General features: G+C 38.3%; 1 protein-coding gene across 10 annotated transcripts in view; it reads left to right on the plus strand.

Annotated features, from left to right (window-relative positions):
• Positions 1–14,088, plus strand: part of LOC124174415 (nephrin-like) — a 74,513-nt gene extending 60,425 nt beyond the window's left edge. For 3 of the 10 annotated variants that reach the window (XM_046553549.1, XM_046553556.1, XM_046553550.1), the window contains 5 exons: positions 545–889; positions 5,425–5,691; positions 7,006–7,484; positions 13,740–13,823; positions 13,997–14,088. In XM_046553549.1, the coding sequence (XP_046409505.1) occupies positions 545–889; positions 5,425–5,691; positions 7,006–7,484; positions 13,740–13,823; positions 13,997–14,074 (1,253 nt within the window). In that variant the 3' untranslated portion in view covers positions 14,075–14,088. Of the gene's footprint in view, positions 1–544; positions 890–5,424; positions 5,692–7,005; positions 7,485–9,310; positions 11,390–13,739; positions 13,824–13,996 lie in introns of those variants that run through there. The other 7 variants (XM_046553552.1, XM_046553557.1, XM_046553558.1 and 4 more) reach the window with 5 other exon arrangements.
• The last annotated feature ends 36 nt before the right edge of the window (positions 14,089–14,124 follow it).

Here is a 14,124-nt window from a genome sequence, read left to right on the forward strand (position 1 = left end):
TTTTTGACGCGCTCATAGTTTTTATTATTCGAATTTACTCAACGAGTCGTTTCTATAAGGCAATAGAGACTTTGTTTAATCCGTGTTCACCATTACTGGCGCAAATAAAATTGGCGGATATCTTTTCGAACGTTTCATCTCCCGCTTTTCCTAACTTTTGACGCAATTGATCTGGCCTCGTAAATCCTGAATCAATTTTTTGCGCACAACGACAATACTATAAATCGTATATTTCGCTGAAAAATAGCAAAAAAAAAAATTTGACCCTGGAAAATTCGTTGCCAAGGCATAAAAATAAAAGAAATATGAAACAAAAAAGACAGCACACATAGATAACGATATAAAATGCGTGGAAAAATTTGCGCAAGCCTCGAAGTGCGGAGGCGAGGGAACAGACGGATATCTACTCGGCAAAGTCGGGCTGAAAGGAGAGTGTAAAAATTTGAAAAGAAAAAAAGAAAAAGAAAAGAAAAGAAACCGCGGCACCGACAACGGTGGGATCCTATAGACGATGAACGTTCAGGGCAGATTATCCCCGTACCAGCAGGTGAACGGCTGACGCGTCCCCCGTCTCCGGAGAACTGCACGATCCGGGAAGAGAGTCGAACGATGGTGAGGGTGAGCTGCGCAGAGAGCGAGTACTTCGACCCGAACACGGCGACGTACGTCCTCCAGGTCTTCGACGCCGGTTCGCGACGACTCCTGGCATCGGCGACTAGTCTGACCCCCAGCATCCTCGAGGTGACGGATCTCCCGGCGGAACGAAGCCAATTGGGCCTCGTCCTCTCCCTAAGGATCATGACGGCCCACGCGACCAGCGACGCAACCGTTCTCCACAGCCAGCACTTCGTCCAGGAGGGCGAGACCCTGGAGCACCAGCGATACCCAGGTAGGGATCACATTGACGTCGGGCGGGGTTGAAATTCCGAATTCGAAATGTTCCCCGAGCGACGGATTCCGAATTCTTTCGCGGCGAAACTTTTGAAGTTAGGAAGTCGAACTTTAACGAAACGTTAATGTTCCGAATGGTCCGAAACCCGATGATCAAAGTTCCGAAATAGGAAAATTAAAAAATCCGAAATTCCGAATGATCAAAGATTTTCAGTGCCGTTCGAATTTCACCAATTTCATCTTTCTTTGTTTTGGATTTTCGATACTTTTACTTCGGCAATTCTGGTCTTTCTGATTTTTCACAACCACTCGTTGAGTAAAATACACCGTGTGAGTATGTTTTGATTTTCAGAATTTTACTCCACAGAAACTTGAATTTTCGGAACTTTGAGGACCACTCGGATTTCGGACCATTCGGAACCTCTGTTGTTTCTCAAACGTTTGATTTCATTGCTTGAAGTTTCGCCACGAAACAATACGGAATTAGGCGATTTCGGAACTTTTTTAATCCGGAACTTGAACCCCGCCTCATTGACATGATCTGAGATTTCAACCGATATCGCGAGTCCAGTCTACGCAGCTGCCCTGGCAACGTCGCGTGCTTCTTCTCTGTGCATTCAAGCAATTTTTACAACCCTCTGTGTGATCTATCTTTATTCACCCTGCACCCCACGCGACAAATTCTACAACTCCTTCGTTACTCGCGCTCCTCAAAATATGTATCGTCGCGGATTCGGCAAATCGACATTTCGCACATCGACCTGCTGCCAAGTTTTTTTTTTTTTTTTGTCCGAGCTTCGCGGTCTTTCAATTTCAATATGGGAGTTAAAGTTGGAGGAAAGAAAAAGACGAACACAAAATTTAGTAAATCATATTCAAGGGAAGTAGAACTGCAATTTTGAACCGATGTGTTGAAAGCATCGGGAATGTTTCATCCCGACCCGTACACGTATATGTATACATATACAATTTATACCCTCTTTCTTTTGCTTACTCTATTATTTAAGGGGGATTTTTTATGCCTGCTCACTATGCGCTTCGCTTTTTATTATAACTACACGATTTATTCATCCTTTCAGTGGAATTTTTAGACTTGTATAACATTATAGCTGCATGCAACTGACACGTAGATGTTACACGTTTTAAATTGAAGCTACCAGTACTCGAGTCAATTTTCTCAAGGTAGGAAAATTCTCGATCCATTCAGTCACACGTGATGTAATTATTCAATGAAAATCGCAATTTTTTATACCATTGAGTCAAGTCGGTAAAATAAACAAGGAATCGAGTTTAAGCTTGTATAATAAATAATTGTCAGCGCTTTTCAACGAATAATCGCAACGTGGCTGAATCAGAGTTTTGGTCCTCGTTTGTAACGGTAATTGACTGGTACATTGGGTCCCCTCAACTTCTATAGATGTAATGATATGAGTAAAAATTATATAATATACCTGACATGTGTTCACATTCGTCACGTGCTTTTTGATAATCTCGAACAATCGCGCTTTACGATTTCACGCCGTCGTTGCGACGGACAATTAGAAAGCTGACAAAAAAACAAGTTTGACGAGTGAGATTAGATATTGAAAAATCTCTGTCATCACGAGAACTTTTCAAACAAATTGAAGGAATTTCATTGCATCGCATTTTATTCTCGGACAGCGAAGCCTCAAAATACTCATAAAAACTGATCGTACGATCGTTGTCAAATATGACAGTTTTCAATATAATGTGGAACAAAAATTCAGTGTTGACTAAAACAAAAAAGTATGCAAGCGAAGCACCCGTGTATTCATGACTTCGGTATATGTGTAAGGCTAAAAATATATACTCCAAAAAAATGTAAAGTAAACTAAATTTTTTACTTTTTGACTTTTACCACCCGCGAAAAGTTGTCGCTGCATAAAAGATGAAAATGTATTATGCAGCAGCACCCTGAGTTTGCACGTCTCTTTACACTGTGTTACAGCCGAGTTGTATCCGAAAGATTGTTGAGTCTTGAATTTTGAACACGCCTGCAAGAACCAAAATCATCTCATCGTCAATCTTTCACGATTAATGCAACACTTTTACAAATTTTTGAGTGACCTAACACTGCACGCCTTCTGCAAATATAAAAATGAATAAATGTTGAATGTGGTAAAAAAAATTCCTAAACCAACAAAATACCGGAAAATAGATCATTCACAGAGTAGAATTTTTCATATTTTGAGGTGAAAAAAATTTTAAGATACCGTGCGATGAAAGAAAAGTATTTATTTGCGCGAGTGAGGTTGAATTTTTGGACAAAGAATGAATTAACGATTTTCACGATGATTCATTATTTATCTTTGATCAAATCAGACTACTCTTGATGCTTTTCATATGGAATTTACGGTGAAGATGCCGTGGAGTCCTTTTGACCTCGGTGTGCAGTGTAAGGGTTAACCACAGCTCGTCCTTATCAGCGGCAATCGTATCTAATTTGCGATCACGCAAGCCGCAAGCATCTCAATTTTCGTCGCGGCCAAATTCCACGCGTTCGTATTCCAGCATCGCAGTCCGCACCCTCTTGCCAATTTCATATATGATACCAGATAAAAACCCAAAACGAGCATCGTTAGTTTCGTGGTTCGTTAGAGCTTCCAGCTTCGGGAAGCTTCCTTGCACTCGGTGTGTAGCGAGGCTGCTTGAGTCTAGCTCACCTAAAAGGTTCCCGTGCGGAGGATTTCGTCTTCCCACCATAGGACAGTACCTCGACTCACGCTGATTCGGTAGTAAGGAACAAGGGTGGGCATTGTTCCTTTGACAATGACCAGCATAGACGTAGGCCGGGTCAAAGAAACCTCTGTGAGAACAATGCTTGGATAATTCGACGACTCAACTTTGAAGAGCGACGAGTTTCCGCTGTACCAACGTATTTTACGTGCATACGTCTACCCATATACTTGCATAAGCATATTATGCATCAAAAGCGGCATGCACGCAGGTGCAATGTCCCGGAGATCGCTGAAGCCTGCAGCGTGAAGAGGACGCGGGTTTTAACCCTTTCAGTCACAGTGGGATGCTCGGCGTTCTACCTCAAAAATTTCCATGTCCTAGCCTTATCGCAGTTTACTTACAAATTCGAACCATCCCTGTTACTTCGTGCAGCCCCGAAAACTTCCGAGTAACGAGTTTCAGCGAGAATCATCGAATTTTGATAGTTTTTTCGATTTTACATCCGCCATATTGGATCCGCGATTTTTAATTTATAAATCATCAAACTCTGACTTCAGATTCGTGATCAGCCGCTCCAAAAATCCCCGAGTATCGAAATTCAGTTGAAGTTGAAAAATGCCCGACTGAAAGGGTTGAAGCCAGCCGACCCAGCTCAGCACCGACTCTTTTCAATTACCGAGTTAATTACTCGGCTAGTTATCAGCGATTGGTTCATATATATGTATAAACGCGAGGATCGCTACGAGGCTTCGTAATTATGAAACGTCCAACGTCACAATTAGCTAATTGCTTCGAGACTCTCCACGACGTCGCGTCAAAGTGTTTTAGCAAGCTTACACAATCCGGACTGTGTATAGACGGCACCCTGTAGCCTCGGGCGCAAATTAACTCTGTTGCAAGCCCTTCGTAAGTTCGATCGTTTTTAGTTGATATTTATCCACGTTCAGCTATTTTTGTTGGATTTTTTACTTTTTACTTGTTCCTTTCACACCAAATCAAACAATACCCATTCAATTACACTTGCTAGTGACGATCGATTGAGTGCGCGTTTATACTCGCGGGCCGAAAGTACACTTGTCGAGGTGGTAATTTACACGCTGCGAATTCCGAGTCTAGCTTTTGGGAAGTTGTGAAAATTCAATCAACCCTCCGATTTCGAGGATAATTAATTTTTATTCTCAGAATTCTCGTACAATTTGAGTACAAGTTACGAAAAAATGTTCTGGGAGTTACCGACGAAGTATTCGTACCAAGGAATAAAATCAAACTATTACTTTAAAGCTTCTGGTATAGTAGATTCCTTTCGATTATAGTTCAAAATCGAATGTGGAGTAAATATCGCTTAATCTCAACTCCCTCAGCCTGAAACCTGCCGGTTACGTCAACGTTTCGGGTGTTCAACGAACCGTCATTTAGAATTATCAATTAATTAACAAAAAATCGCGTCACTTTGTCGAGAAACCGGAAAACAGCATGAAAGAACGAAAAATTTCGCTGGACGAGAGCTGTGACGGTACACCGGAAGAAATTCGGCCAACTCGAACTCGTTGATCCAACATCCCGCATATCTCATCTCGACTCGCGCAAACCACGAAGCATAATCCTTGGCCGACTGGAATAATACCGCAATACCTGGGCTTGATAAAAGCCGGGGAGATCCGTTCCGCGATAAGATTGAGCGTCTCGTTCCCATTACATCATACATATAACGATCCTCCTCCGCAGCGGGGGTCGAAATAGAGAGCACCGGTGTACTCGGATTGTTTGTTAAGTGGGCAAGGGATTGCCGGGAGTCCCGGGGTGGAATATTAAAGCGAAAGTTTACGTCGACAGCTCTGACGCCCGTGATGCTGTCTCTCTCGGGTCCGCTGCTGGGTGCCGTCGTTGGCGCAGCTGCCGGTCTGCTCCTGGTCATCTTCGTGATAGTCCTTGCCGTCCGTTTGCGGTACCGGCCCCGCCCCCAGGACGACAAGGACTCGCACGACGACGGAGGGATGGCGAACCTTGCCGCCCCGAACGAGAAGACGTCGAGCCTGCCGGCCAACGCGGACAGCATAGAGAGCTTCGAGAAGAACCCCGACATCATACCCCACGCCAACGGTAAGTCGGACCTACGAGAGTTGGGATTTGTCTACCGTTTTACTCCGATTCGAGTCATTGCGGAATTCCGCGCCTCGGATCCGAGGAATCGATTTAATTTCAGAGAGTATCGCGGCTTAGGACCCTAACGATGATATACCATGGAGGCACCGACCCCGTATATCCATGGGGAGGGTCGCCGCCCGCAGTCCTATACCTATACCTGGCAGTATTATGCGCAAACGCTCTTACAGATAAAGGCTAATTAATTGCAAATTGGTACTTGGAATATAATGCTCGTTGAAAGCGGTTTACCCTCCTTGTATGTGTATATTTGCACCCCGATACCGTAACGCGGGGTGAAAAATCTACGAGGTCGCTGATCTATGGATGGACGCGTATACGTTTCCGGTCTATGTTTGCGTGTGTAAGGTACCTGCCGGTTATGCGGTGTGACAGAAAAATATTACCCTGTTCCATGCCTCTGTGTCTATAAAGTATATGTACGTACACACGTACACATCCTCCGGAAATTTATACACGTTTTCAATTTTTACGTGCGGATTGATACACGGTTTGAAAAAAAAATGTTCTAGCAGTTCCACTAAATTTTTTTTCTGGCTCGATTTAACCAATTTTTAATGTACTACGAAGTGAAAAAAAAAAAATTACAAAGTACAAATTAATACGATGATATGACAATTTAAACGTCAAAATTACAATAATTTGTATCATATTTATTAACAGAAATGTAAAAAGTAAGTTAAACATGAAATGGACATTACGCTTGGTTCAATTTTTCTGCCAGTGATATCCGTGCACTTATTCGATCAATAATACGCTTCCCGTCATGGAAAGTAAAATATTGTATACTCTACATCCCCTGTGGTGAATATATGGACAGCACTATTTTCGAGTTGAATCTGCATCAGTTGTGGCAAGATTTAAAAATCCGATAGTAAGAGTTTCGAAACCAATAGCAAGAGTTAACGATACGCTCAGGTAGATTTACACAAAATCGATGTAGATTTGACTCCAGGAGAAGTGCTGTCCGCACGTTCGCCACAAAAGAGATGTAAAATCTACGACACATTTTTTTTTTTTTTTTTTTTACTAGTAGATACGCTAGATAGCAAATAGATACTCCGCTTTTTTCGTCAGGTTGTACAAATCATTGAGATGCAGGAAGAGAGAGAGAGAGAAAAAAAAAAAAAAAAGGAAAAAATAATCCTCTCTATGAGTCCAAATGATATTCTTATCGACAATTTATATCGTTGTTTCTCTCGAAACGCACGAACCTTGTTTTAAACCCTCGTTACCTCTGTTTCCGGTCAGAAAACTCGTACGCCGAGCTCTGCAAGGGCGCGTCGCCCCGTTTTATCCTGCCGCAGTCTCGCCAGCTTCAGGATCAGTCGTCCTTCGGCCCGAATGGGAACAACGTAAGTTGTTACCGTGATATTACCGGCGCATCCCCAGCTCGGGTGCGGCAGAAAGATGTTAAAAAATGCCTAACGAACGCTTCGACGCCCTTGATGCCGCAGAGTATCGAGCTCACCTACGCCGAGTTGTCGCTCCAGAGGGGCGGCAGACGGGTTCCCCCAAATTGCTACCAGCCGGTTCCTGTCGCGGGTGTTCAGCGTCCTCAGCTTCTGCCTATGTCCACATTGACGCGTCGCCAGCAGCCCCAGGATCCGACGATTTACGCACAGGTTGCGACCGGGAAGTCTGTTTACATTCCGCCACCTCATCCCTATCTGACCAGGGGCGTCGACGAGACCACGGCGGAAACTCCTCTTATCGGTCGTGAGAACAAGGTACGCGCCCATCCTCGAGGTAACCCGAAAACGCGGTCAGGCTTTGTCCGCGCGGATCGAAACCCCGTAGAGTTTCAATTAGGGACGGGCGAACGTTGAGAAAATAAAAAAGTCAATCGCACGAATCGATGATGTTCAAAAAAAACAAAAGTCGGCCAGAAAAACGACAAATTTTACATACTTGCGAGAAAAGGTTTCTGATCATTCTGTAGATTCATTTTTTTTTTCCCCCATTAGTGAATCATCGGAAACAGAAAAAAAAAAAAAATTGTTACATATCCGACGTTGAGAAAAAAGAATCGATCATCGATTAATCGAGTAGTAAAAATGTCGGCATATCAAAATAATCGATTAATTGGAAGATAACGTCGGTGTTTTTGATTAATCGGAAAGTGTCGCCCATCCTTAAATTTCAATCATATTTTTTTAAGGACGAATCGATCTAGATCGAAAATTGGGAGAAGAGGACGAAACCGTTAGAAAAATCTCCGGTCATTTTAGTCGAACTAATTATTATGGTGAATACGGTATGAGACTGAAACTCTACTCTGTAACAGAGATGAATCCAAGGCAATTCGAAGAACGCAATTGCTAAGATATAAAACCGTTCGAGAAAAGATTTTCTGTAATCGGAATGTACGGAATTGTGAAACTCCGGTGTCTTTTCTTTGTTTATTTATTTATATTTTTTTCTATTTTATTCCGATTTCAAGGCTGTTAAGAGAATTTCTGTTTTCCAAGAAGCGGCTTGATAAAATATTAAAAACGGTCAGCTTCGAGTTGGGTTATAATATGTTTGTCGGAGTAAATATTTTGTGAAATGTTTTTCGGCTAAATTGTTTAAATCTCGTTAGCATGTGAAATGAGTCCAAAAACGTAAAAATCGAATCAAAAACACCAGAATTTAATTAAGTCGAACATTAAATAATGTTAAAAACCTTCTCACAATTTCTTGATGTTTTAGCTTGTATAATTTAAATTTACTCAGATTCAATTCTATCACATGGTAAGAATGTTTTTTTCATTCGTATTCACTATCATTGTCCCATGTATAAAATTACAAAATATTTGAAACAGTTTTTTCCTTTTCTATTTTTCTTAACTTTTTATACAAACCGATTTATCCTCAAACGTTGAAATACTGAAAAAAGTGACGCGATTCAAATATTGAGAATTGAAATATGCAGACCGTCGATTATGGAAAAAAATTACTGTCTGCTCGTATACTTTGCATCAATTCATCTCTACATCTGGACATGTCTATTTCAACGGGCTCGAAATGAATAGACAATTTCTTTCACGTGTAATGTGTTATGAGACAGAAAAATCAATGGTGAAATATTTGAATTTCAAAACTACAGAGTTTCCACGGAATATTGAGAGAAATACACTGCCTGAACAATAGAAACTATTTATTACGCTGTTCCGCCCATGTTATTTTAGATCATATTTTTTACCGCGTAGAGCACTCAATGCTCTAAAAAATCTGTAATCTGCTTGAAAATACAGGTTATTTTATACGAATGTGTATTTATTTTTTTATTTTATTTTTTTTTTGTTTGCTTTTCTTTTATTGGGAAAACATTTTTTCAGAAAATACGGGACAGTCGTTAGAGAAGTTAGTTCAAAGTGCATATTCTGGTAATATTTTCCTATCCAAAGGTTTGACAAAAATTGAAAAAAGAAGTCAGAGATTCCGTACTGATAAAAAATGGTCTCAGAACTGCCTGATTTGTCCTTATTGCGACGGTGTGAGATTTTCGAAATTTCAATCGTGCAACACTGCCGACGATCTTTAATCGAATATCACTATTATACATGTGCAGATAACAACGATCACAGAATCAGCGAATTCGTTATGGCGTTCGGCCACACCACCAACATCAATGGCGCCGGCCACGTGACTCTATAAGACGGAGCTGTAAATTAATAAATCGAAAATCGGGTCTGTCGCGAGGCAATCATCATAGTCATGTAGCTGCGGACGCGGATGTGAGCGGCAATGATTACGTTAAATATTGTACAACGGTGAGAAATTTGTCCGAATGTAACGGATCAACCGTCCCGAAAAAATCTGCTGAACCTCGCGGTAATATTTTCATGAATGTGAAAAAGGAAAAGCGAACAAGGAAATAGGATACAAAACTCAAGCGAAGGGGATCCCCCGGAACGCGGAAACGTGACGAGTTCGACGACAAGAGAGGGTGAAACGAGTGTAACATGAAACTCGAGCGGCGCCCGGTAAATAAAAGAAGGATCTTCGCCGTAAGGAACAACCGAATTTCTTTCCCGTCTCACCGACTATCCGAGAATCGATAAATTCTACTCATATCGAGAGCTCGATATAGGTATAAGTGGCTTTTACCCGGTCGACAGCCTTCAGCCTTTTCCCTTTCGATTCCACTTTGCAGAGGATGATTTTTCACCCCCTTCATCTCTATCGACTCTTGGACGATCCTTGTCTTCCGCGCCATACGACACTGGACAGCGGAAAAATTTCAAGAGAGCATCGAAGACTCGTTGACGGTTTAAAAAGAAATCTGTAATCCATAGAAATGCATCAGTCATCGTCGACGATTTCGAATTATTTTTTCGCAGTATTTTAATTAGACCGTAAAGGGGCTCGGAATTATTGAAACGAATAACAGGATATGTTGTGACATTAAAGCCGTAGACCACCAGCTGTAAACTCGAAACCAAAAATGTGACGAAGATATTCTCCGGACCCTAAGTAATTCGGTTTACTTGATCCGTTTGAGTACACATGCGGATGTTAATCAAGCTGCTCAACCCCGATGACTTTGGGCTGAAATAAAATTCCGTCTCTCGTCTGTAACCCGGCGAAATAACGATACAGTCACAATATCTGCGTACCTACGTTACGGTTTGTTCACCTGATTTTTATCAGCCCTGTATAATAATCGCAGATGGACGATAATACACGTCATGTGCAGTGCAGTGTCAGTTTTTCGCTGTGTAGGATTGATAAAAATAAGTAGGGGAAAGACAAAAACGGTAAAAAAGATTAAAATTAAAAATAATGTTTAACAATAACGCAGTGTTTGTATGAGATAATCAGGGTGTAGGTTTAAGGTGTAAAGTCGGAGGAGATGAAAAATTGTGTTTCTTTACGAACGGTGTGCGGGATAAAAGCGTAGCTGACAAAAGAGAAGGGATAAAGTTAACAATAATAATAATGATGATAATAATAATAGTAATCATAATAATAACAATGATTGACAATGGGAGAAAAGGCGAAACTGGGTCGACTGCCTTGAGAAATAAACTGAATAAAGACCGAAAAGAAGTTTAAAAAAAAGGAGAAATATATAATATAGTACGTATAGGTATAATATAAGCTTAGAGGTACACGGAAGGTTTTTACGCTAGGACAAATGATAAAAAGATTTGGTAATTTGTCTGACATTATAGTTGGTTCATACATACGTGTATAACACATAGGTATAATGGTATATATATATATATATATATATATATATAAAATATTCATGTACGTATATAATATTATAACAAATAGAAAAAGACTCCCGTCAAGTTATAGTTATATTAAACAACGTGTTAGGCGACGAGTCGGACGTAAATATAAAGTAAAGTTTAATTTTCAACAGCGGTTTTCAAATAACGTACAATACATAATTATTACATTACATTGTACGTATATACTATAGGTAAATGATGAGGATAAAAAGAGAGCGAAGAGTATTGTGTAACATAGAGGGAGAGACATTAATAGTAACAACAACAATAATAATAATAATAATAATAATAATAATAACTGTGCTCAAAAAGTTTCAATAAAATACAATTTTGCCTATGCTAAAGAGAAAAGAAGGAAAAAAAAAGAAGATTAACAGAGAAAGGTGAGAAAAATAATAATAATAATAATAATAATAATAATTCATACAATAGTTATTTTTCATATGCTGTGCCAAGGTATAATATAATTATTATTAATATTACATATATATATATATATATATATGTATGTATGTATGTATGTATGTAATATATATTACATGATAAATATATATTACTACGAGACCGTAACTATTTAAACCGTACATAATAATGACGAATATAGATAAATAAATAAGTAATAATAATAATAATAATAATAACAACAACAACAACAACAACAACAACAACCACAATTATAATTATTAATCGCATCTACAATAATAATGATAAATATTGTAATAATAATCATAACAACAACAACAATAATAATACAGTTTTTATCAAGGAATATAATTTATATATATAATATAGAGTCAAAAGGTATAAATCTAAATAATATATATGATATACTTATACATATATATATATATATATATATATATATATAAAAGTTAAAAAAGTTATAATATCTCCGAGGAATGAGTGTTCACAAACTAGATCGTTGTTCTAAAATAAGCTATAGCTATCGCGGCATGATAATAATTATTTAAATTTTAGAAAGGAATGAAAAATGTACACATATATGTATAAATATACATATATGCATAAAATGTCTATCTAGGTATATATGTATGTATATATGAATACATAAAATGATAGTATCTATTCAATATTCTATGTAAAACTGTACGCAGACGTTGCAATTCCACTGGTACTATAATTACACATACGACTGTATAAGTTTGATCTGTCGAGTTGATGAAAAATTACTCACTCGAGAAGCAAAAAATCGGTTTATTTTAAATTGAATCTATGACGTCTGAAAAGTCAAAAAAGTACGTTCGCTTTGTGAAATAAAGCTATGAACCGGTGGTACAATGTTGGCCGATTCAAAATATCGTCGAAATTTGTATTTTCGTTTCTCTTTTGACATTTACTTTTCTGACTCACGCGACAAAGCGATTCGTCACTTGGCGTTAAATTTCCAATGATACGTAAACGCATTTCACGAATTGTCATTGTTGAAAGATGAAGAAAAAAAAAAAAAAAAAAAAAACAAAAACAAAATGAAAAAGAAGAAAAAAGAAAAAACTAAATGAAAAATAACTGTAAAACGTCACACAAACAATCATTGCACAGTTCAATTTTGCTCGAATTTTTCACACTTCCTCCGCACGGTAATCTTTATTGTTACTCTATAAATCCTAAAGTCTAAAAGTGTTTTGCTCATTGTTATAATCCTACTTATTATACGACCAGTTGCAGGGTCTAGAATATAATAGCATTTCGTACCATTTATGCGCGATAAGATATTTCATTAAACTCGTTTGCGGAAACGATGCGAATATAGTATTTATACGTCTTAAACCTGGATTTCATTTCCTTTTCCGATATGTTGATCCATTAAATATCGAGTCTGCAGACTTGTAAAAGTCTCGAGCGACCGCTTGCAATGTTTGCGACGCAATTTTAATGCACGTAAGAATCGTTTGTAATTACCACTCGGTTTACAAAAAAATCAACTCGCCAACTATTCGAACGCCGATCGATTCTTGCACCGTTCCCTCTAGGTTTTCACGACATTTTTACCAATGACAATCATCAGTTTGCTTTCGCGCTTATATCAGCAATCGTATTTTAGATTCGAATCTTTCCCAATTCGTATAATATTTTCTCAACGTTTTTTCCATCGCCAATCATATTTGCAATCAATAGTGTTACATTTGTTGTATTAAATGTTACAATCGCCATCAGCTGATTAGAAACTGCTTCTTGCATTTAGATTATTCTATTTCACTCTTGGAATCCTCGCGATTCTTTTTAATATCTAATAGCTAATATTGTCCGGGTCCGAACTATTTTCATCAATTATTGGTAAAAGTGAGAATTTTCACACGTTCTTAACTCTACTTCATACACACATACTTTATGTATACTAAAATTCTACAGCCGTTGTAGCTTCTCCGCAATTCTATTAACCCGCCGAAATGCTCATTCCCTCATTCATTAATTCACACATGCAATTATTATACAGATAAATTAATATATTATTAATATTACATGTACACACACACACATACATATATATATATATATTACATGTATTATATATTAAAAAAAATAGATATTATTTCACTTTTGTATGAAGGATTTTTCCATTATTATTATTACATTATAATTATAATAAAAACTAATAATATTAGGTTTAAAGGTTGAGTGCCTTCTGTAATCTAAAATACTGTATACTTTGTACTATATTTCGTGTTCGTTATAAATTCAGATGTAAATACAATTTTAAACATGTATAATGACACGTATTTTTCTCTCATTTCGTAGCTACATCAGATTTATTCATACCGCTCAAAGAAACCTTCTTATATTCCAAGGGATGGATCAAAGGCTCTCATTCAACGTATAAAGGTAATTACGTTTATCTTATGTGTACCAGCATTACGTGTAACTTTATTGAAAATTCAAGTGGAAAATCAGTGTGCATTTAAAATTACATTGTATTATTTGTAATTTATTCATCTTTTTCCTATATTTAAATCGTCATTTTTTGAAAATCAGTTACAGCGTTTAAATTTCCGCAGAATTTATTGATCCGTACTGAAATTACCACTCCTAAATTTCCACCCCTGGGAAGAAGAATAATTATTGTCAGCCAGTGAGGAAACGAGAGAAGATAGGAAAGAAAAATCGATGTTATGCGTTTGAGCAA

This window comes from Neodiprion fabricii, chromosome 1 (genome assembly GCF_021155785.1).
Source record: "Neodiprion fabricii isolate iyNeoFabr1 chromosome 1, iyNeoFabr1.1, whole genome shotgun sequence".
NCBI lineage: Eukaryota > Metazoa > Arthropoda > Insecta > Hymenoptera > Diprionidae > Neodiprion > Neodiprion fabricii.